The 7972-nt window shown below is 32.7% G+C and overlaps 1 protein-coding gene across 1 annotated transcript; it reads left to right on the top strand.

Moving 5' to 3' along the window:
* The first annotated feature begins 3151 nt into the window (after positions 1-3151).
* Positions 3152-4126, top strand: Cpxcr1 (CPX chromosome region candidate 1). Its single transcript, XM_077106902.1, has 2 exons — positions 3152-3465; positions 3535-4126. The coding sequence occupies exons 1-2, from the start codon at positions 3152-3154 to the stop codon at positions 4124-4126; spliced, it is 906 nt and encodes a 301-aa protein (XP_076963017.1).
* The last annotated feature ends 3846 nt before the right edge of the window (positions 4127-7972 follow it).

The following is a 7972-nucleotide window of genomic DNA, read 5'->3' as shown; positions in this document are numbered from 1 at the left end:
TATCAACTCAAAAAATTTTCCCTTTAACAATTTTTTATATACAATTTTAAAGGCTATCTGGCAAGTCAACATTTATATTTGTTAAGCAAAACAATATTGATTTTCTAAAGAAACCCTGAAATAATTATGTAAAAATAATATACTATGTGTATTATAGAATTTTACATTTATAGAAATATAAAGAAACATAAATTAATCTTTACATGTATTTCTGCATACATACTTAATATAAATATTAAAATACATGTTCTATGTTAGTAAAAAATACAAAAAACAGAAAATGGAAGCAAACAGCAGATTGTATTGTTTGAATAAACCCACATTAATTGCCTGAGTTATTAGAAAATGGTAAAGTAAGCAAAAAAAAAACAGGTGAGTTTAAACTATTTGCAAAAATAAACAATGAATTAAAATACAAAGATTAGGAGGTTTAACACAATACCTGATAGTTATTTGTACAACCCAAATGAAAGCTTATTTTTATTTGAGCACTAGTATCTGTAAATGCATAGTTGTCTGATGTGACTACATTGCAGAGGAAAAAAAATAAACCTTTATATGTAATATACACATTAATGAAAAATCAATCATAATATAGTATAGCAGTATAAATATCTTTAATAGATATATAAATACATACAAAATAAATACTGGATATATATTATGTCACTGCAGAATATGGAAGGGAATAAACAGTCTCACAGTTACTCTGAGATATGAAAGCGTGAGACCCCATGGAAGAACAAAACAAAATATACATTTTTTTCTTGGGGAAAGAAGGTGAAGGAGGGGACAACTCTACATAATTTTTCATAAAAATATTTTTACCTATTTTCAGGCTGCATCTGACAAGATCTAGATGACAATCAGTCACTTCAGTTCTCACCAGAAAACTGCATCTCAGCCTTACTGAGAAGCAGTCGGTCATTTCTCCAAATTTTGTGAGTTTGACTTGGTCATTTCAGACATATTCTAAAACATAGACTATATTTATTGTCTTACCTTATTGGTAATTGTTAATGTCGATATGTTTTGGTAGATATTATCTCTAATTGACAAACATGAAATGAAAAATCTCAGTAAAGTTCAGTAAGGTACCATAAATATGCTTGTGAAATTTTTGTGGAGTGTAAAGCTCAGAGAAAAAAAAGAAAGAACAAACATGTAGGCTAGAGGATCAAGATATGAATCTTGAGAAATAGTTTTTTAGAAGCAAATAAAAATGACATAAATTACATTATGATAGAATAAGCAAAATGGTGACAAACTTTCATATGGTAACTGATGTGAAGGAATGGTATGCTTTTGTAGTGTATATAATTACATGACATTAGAATTCACTAAAGTCAAAGATACATAATAAAACTTTGCTATAATTACCTTGAATAAAAAATATAAAATTTGTTTGAAAAAAATTGTCACTGTTGCATTAATATCAAATATTAGAAAATAACTAAGGACTAAATTGAAGACAAAGATGAGCATAAAATAAAAATTCAACAGCAGTGCCACACAGAAAGAATGTTGAGTAGAGGAAAGAAAGCTTGTCAGAGGAGAGGATTCAAGTTGTGGAGGTTCTCTGAGGAAATCTACCTCATGAAATAATGGTCTGTGTCATTATGAATCGTTGAATCCAGTTAACCTATTCATAAATTCTGCCTGTATTAATTCATCAAAATCAGCAATGAGAAAATATTTGTTTAATTTTTGAAATCCCTGAAGATTTGTTTTTAGTCTGTTTGAATTTGCCTTTCTTCCCCATTGTCTTGGATTAGAACCTGCCTTATCCATTTTCATGCCCTCATAAAAAAAAAAATCTCCCAAATGAGTTTGTAGCAACTTCAGTCATATTAGTCACATTGGAAACATGTAGTTTGCAGAATTAGAATATTCTTTAGATGTTTGAGCAGGAAGAGGTCAGGAGAAAATAAATAGATAAGAGAAGTAAGAGAAAACAGATAAGTGGAAACTTAAGTATGCAGGTAATAAGCTACTATCATCAGTAAAGCAATAGTGAGATATTTCCAGCTTCACTAGGGCTGGGGCAGTGAGAATGAAAAGGAAATGGTGAATCTGGGAGATAATGAACTAAATTTGAACTTAACTATTTTTTTACTCCCCTGTCTCCACTTCTCATGTAATTAACAATTGTTCCTCTTTGAAGAAGCATTGTTTAAGAACAGGGAATTTAAAAAGAAAGAAATAGAGGGGGTAGAGAGAGAAGAGGGGAGGGGAGGGGAGGGGGATAGTAAAGGATAGGAAAGGCATCAGAATACAACAGACCCTAGTATGGCAATATATAAATCAATGGAAGTGTAACTGATGTGATTCTGCAATTTGTATACGGGGTAAAAATGGGAGTTCATAACCCACTTGAATCAAAGTGTGAAATATGATATATCAAGAACTATGTAATGTTTTGAACAACCAACAATAAAAAAAAAGAAAAAAAAAGAAAAAAGAAAAAGAAAGAAAATTCCAAGGGAAAAAATTTAAATTTTATCTCAAATATTCAAATACTTTTTAACTTAGATCTTAAATCTTTCCTAAACATATATTCACATAATAACCGCCTTTTGCTTTAGTGTCATTTTAAACTCCAAGGTCATTAATTCAGATATATCTTACTCAATAAAAATTCTATTGGATTTTTCATCCAAAAAGGAATAGATAATAGAACTTCATAACCAGAACCATGTGTATTCTAATGTATAAAGTACATTGCTGAACTATCAAAAAGAGAGTTTTAATTTACTCATGATTTATGTAAATTCTATAACTAATGAGAAAACATATAAAATATATGTCTTGCATTTTCTCACCATTTTATTTTCATTTTTATGTTTTTAGTTGTAGATGGACACAATACCTTTATTTATTTTTGTGTGGTGGTGAGGATTGAACCCAGTGCTTCACATGTGTCAGGCAGGAGTTTCACTGCTGAGCTACAACCCCAGCCCTTCTTACCATTTTGACTTTCTCTTATTTAAATTTTTGTTTATGACTCTGATAAAATATTTATAGACATGAGAAAGCACAGGAACAAAACATCCATATGCTTTTCATCAAGAGTAAAGGACTGATTTCTTATGATGTGAAACATTCCCCAATTTAATACATCTTGTCTTCTTTCTCACAAATAGAATCCAGGATGACTTCTCCTGCTAAAGAAGGAAGTGATCCAGCTGACAACGCTCTGAAAATTTCTGAAAATGAGGCTCCAAATGACTGTAGTGCAGACATAGAGCCTTCATTTGCTAATCCCAGTGTGATCTCTCAGGCGGAATCCAACCCAATGAACAGGGAGCCAAGCACATCAACCTCCCAGGAGGATGCTGTTCTTCTAACAGCGGAAAATATTGAGCTTGAAGCAGAAAAGATTCAAAAAGATTCTCAAAAGGAAGATGCATCACAAAACTCTCTTGTAGTTCGGATGCCTATTCCTAGAAAATTGATCTTTCTTATGTCAGGACTAGGGAGAATTACTTATCTGAGTATCCCACTGCTAAAAACTGATAAAGGCAATTTCTTAAGTGACAGACCAATATTCTGCCCAGGGAAAGTGCAGATAAAAGTGAATGATTTTTGTCACAACATCATAAATTACAAAATTCCTCTCCAACTTTCAATTCAATGGAGAATACCATTCATTAATAATCATGAGATAAGAGGAATGATTCTCCGTCTGCTGTGTGGGAGACATTTCTCTCAGACTGTAGGTCATCAAAATAGCATGTGGATGAAGCAAAAATATATAGCATTCGTTCCTAGACCAAATGTCCTCACCCATGGTGAGAGAACCATAATATTTGGAAGGCCTTTGAGGGTGTACTACTATCGTTCCCTCATTGAGCGAATGACATCAGGAAAATTTTACAAATCAAGCGATAAAGGGAGGGATGGGTTTCAAATTTTTGTGAGGCCAGGGTTCTATATTCCACGGACCCAAATCCAAAGTACATCCAACAGAAAAATTTTTGAAAATCATTTGAGATCTCACCATAACATGAGAGTTGTTATCATAAGCATTGATAATGGATGGAAATATCTGTGTCCCATCTGTGGGTGTTGTTTCAGCAATTTTATTGAATTTAGACAGCACTCCTGCAGCTTTCCTGGGAACTAAACTGGGGTAAATTTATTTTAAAATTTAATTTCTAAAAATTTGTAATTTGACTACCAAATTGGAACAAAATTGCACGAACAAAAAAAAATCAGTATTATTAGATGGAGTTGCAGAAAGAAATACCAACTAATAGGATATATCAGTAAAAAACATCTTTGGAAAAAAAACGAATGCCTTTATTTATTCTGGGCTATTATGAATAAATTTTCAAAATATCAAGACTGTGATTTGTATTATCATTTGAATCAAGACAATGTTTGCACTCCAATAACATCTACTTTTGCAAACTAACAGACTATTGATAAAGCAAAAATATATTGGATGACAAGACAATCTTATCCTAAAAATTCTGCTGATTTCAATTTCTCCACTAATTCAATAAAAATCATTTAAAGACATTGATAGTTGTTTTGTATTTTTCCAACTAGATATATTTTCCTACGCCGAGGAAAAAATCTGAAATTACTGAAAATATACCATATATAGATGATAATTTTGATGATTCCACAAAAAAAAAGATTCACAAAAAGAAAATAACTTTTTAAAAATGAAATATTTTGACATAGAAATGAACAAATCTTAACTTTGGCAGCCAATAACTATAAGCTTTATCCTCCACACCTTGAGTGACTTCTTAACCATTGCTCACAATTACCACCCAAAGTTTATTTTCCCTTTAAACACATCAGTACAAATCCCCACACATATTAAGGGTGTTTTCTATTTTGCTGTATTCAGTTTTAATATCTGTGATGCTTCTTTCCTTTAATCTGCAAACTCATAGGATTATAAATACACTATTTCTAAAACCATAATGTTTAATTCCTAGTATGTATAGGAATATATAATACACATAGAGTATAGTATGATATCTGTAAAATAAAATACACTATATACATATAAAATGTGATAAATTCCATTATAAATATATAATACAATTCAAAGTTATTGATCCACCATTATGCATAAAATCTCTGATAAATCATGTTATACAGTAGTTACTCTTTACAATAATGTTAAATATAGATATTTTATGGTAAAATTAATTGCATAAAAACAGTTTCTAGGAAACTGTTTTTTTCCCAGCCTCCACAATAAGTGCATGCTCTTATCAATAATCATGTAATATAGCTGGGATTTACATCAAAGGTACACTTTTTGTATATTGTGCCTTACTTAATAAGTATGTATTTCTACATAAAGTAGATTGTATTATTAATTTAATACATATTTATACTGTACTACAGAGAATCTAAACTGACATTAATTAGAGGATACTTAAGCTACATCTGTGGCAGGTCAGAATTTTTCATCTGGATGTAAACTTGCCACTTCCAGATATTATTATTCAGCGTGAGTAATGAACTGAACAATTAAACTGATTCAAGAAATTTAAGCAACTAAATCAAATGTTTCTCTATTATACAAAATATACTCTTTAATTTTATAGTGGTTGCTTCTAAATATAAAGTACAGTATATAAAAATTAAGCCATCAGTTGGATATCAAAAATAAAATTGAAAAATAATATTGTATTTCTCACTTTATTTATCTGAGAACAAAACAAAAAATTGTAATTATGGTTTAAAAAATTACAATTTGTCATTGCCATATACCATGAAAGAATTCACATTTTATCTGGCAAAACTCCACCAATATTTGAAAACATGATTTAAACACAGAACAAAGTTGTTAAAATAGATATTATTCACACTTCAATTAAAAAAATAGAGGCATCCATTAGTTTACATTTTTATAAATTATAAATGAGTTTTTTTTATTAAGAAAGGATGAGGAAATCAGAAGAATGTACACCAATGAATCCGAGATACATGCTTCTCTAGTAACTCCCTTGAGAGTTTTTCACAATTACTATCATGGAATAAACAAGCTTATGCCTGAACAAAGAGATCAGTAATTCAGTCAAATGTTTAAAATGGTAGTGTTTTATGCTATTGAGACAATGTGAAGATTCCACCTTAAAGCCCTGTTTGTTGGGATCAAGTCAGAAAGACTTTGGACATGTAACTCATGTTTATTTGAATGAGTTTATTTGAAGGCATAAGAAAAGGGAAAGTGGCCACTCTCAAGGGAGAGAGTGGGACCTCTCACAGAGGAGAGACAACATGCCTCTTTTGCACTCCGGTTTTTGTTGAGAGCCACAGCCAAAGAGCAGGGTCCCTAAGCCACATGCTTGTTTGTTTTAACAGAGATGGGGAGATGTTGAGAGCCACAGCCGAAGGGGCCCCAGCAAACTTCCAGCTGCCAGCAAACTTCCAGCTGCCAGCTGATGATTGGCTCACAGCAGCCCCAGCAAACTTCTAGCTGCCAACTGATTGGCTCCTCTGTGGTGATGCTCATTGGGCTGTTTCCCCGCCCTTTCAGACCATGGAGCTGCTCTTTGAGGGACTTTTTTTTGGCTCCGCCCATGTGACCCAGCCAATCAGCCTCAAGAGGAGGAGGAGTGTGGGAGGTTGAGAGGCTTGTGGGAAGCTGGTGGTGGCAGTTGGGCTCTGAAGGTTTTTCCTGAGGAACTGTGTGGTTTGGTGTGTGGTTCTAAAAATAAAGTTTGTTTCTTTTGACAAGTGGCTCCTGAATTGTGCCCAGCCAGACTGTGGCAAGTTTTATTGGGGATTCCAGAGAAGTTTCAAGAAAGTCCCTTCCAAGTTCTATCTTTTGAGGGGTTTTTGCTTATTTTTAAAATTTATTTGTTCTAATCAGTTATACATGACAGAAGAATGCCCTTTGAATCGTTGTATACAAATGGAGCACAACTTTTCACTTCTCTAGTTGTACACGAAGTAGGGTCACACATTCTTGCAATTATACATGTACCTAGTGTAATGATGTCCGTCTCATTCCACCATCTTTTCTATCCCCATACCCCATCCCTCCCATCCCTCCCCTTTGCCCAAAGTACCTCCACTAATCCCATGTGCCTCCATTATAGATTAGCACCCACTTATGAGAGAACAAATTCAGCCTTTTGGTATTTGGGATTGGCTTAGCATAATATTCTCCAATTCCATCCCTTTACCTGCAAATACCATGATTTTATTTGCTTTTAATGTGAATAATATTCCATTGTGTGTGTGTGTGTGTGTGTGTGTGTGTGTGTGTATCTCACATTTTCTTTATCCATTCATCTATTGAAGGGCATCTACTTGGTTCCACAGTTTAGTTATTGTGAATTGTGCTGCTATAAATATTGGTGTGGCTGTGTCCCTGTAGTATGTTGTTTTTAATTCCTTTGGGTAGAGACCAAGGAATGGGATAGCTTGGTCAAAATGTGGTTCTATTCCAAGATTTTTAGGGAATCTCCATATTACTTTCCAGATTGGTTGCACCAATTTGCAGTCCCACCAGCAATGTATCTTCGCCAATTGTTTCTTTTATTCTTTATAATTTATAATTTATAATTTATAATTACCATTCTGACTTGAGTAAGATGAAAACTTAGAGGACTTTTGATTTCCATTTCTCTAATTACTAGAGGACTTGAATAGTTTTTCATATAATTTTTATCGATTGTATATCTTCTTCTGTTCAGTTATTTAACCTGTTTATTTATTTATTGGTGCTAAGTTTTTTGAGTTCTTATATGTCCTGGAGATTAGTGCTCTATCTGATGTGTGTGTGGTAAAAATTTGCTTCCATATTATAAGCTTTTTCTTCGCCTCATTGATTGTTTCTTTTGCTGAGAAGAAGCTTTTTAGTTTGAATCCTTCCCACTTATTAATTCTTAATTTTATTTCTCGCACTTTAGGAGTCTTGTTAAAGAAGTCGGGGCCTAATCCGATATGATGAAGATTTAGCACCCTTAAGTGAGGGGTTTCTGGTCTAATT

This window comes from Callospermophilus lateralis, chromosome X (genome assembly GCF_048772815.1).
Source record: "Callospermophilus lateralis isolate mCalLat2 chromosome X, mCalLat2.hap1, whole genome shotgun sequence".
In the NCBI taxonomy this organism is placed as follows: domain Eukaryota; kingdom Metazoa; phylum Chordata; class Mammalia; order Rodentia; family Sciuridae; genus Callospermophilus; species Callospermophilus lateralis.
The sequence above is the reverse complement of the archived record's forward strand: the minus strand, read 5'-3'. Positions and strand labels throughout refer to the sequence as shown.

Coding starts and splice junctions, on each gene's coding strand:
- Cpxcr1 (XM_077106902.1), top strand. CDS start 3,152: ATGACTTCTCCTGCTAAAGAAGGAAGTGATCCAGCTGACAACGCTCTG. Junction 3,466..3,534: donor AGAAAATTGATCTTTCTTAT/GTCAGGACTAGG, acceptor CAATTTCTTAAG/TGACAGACCAATATTCTGCC.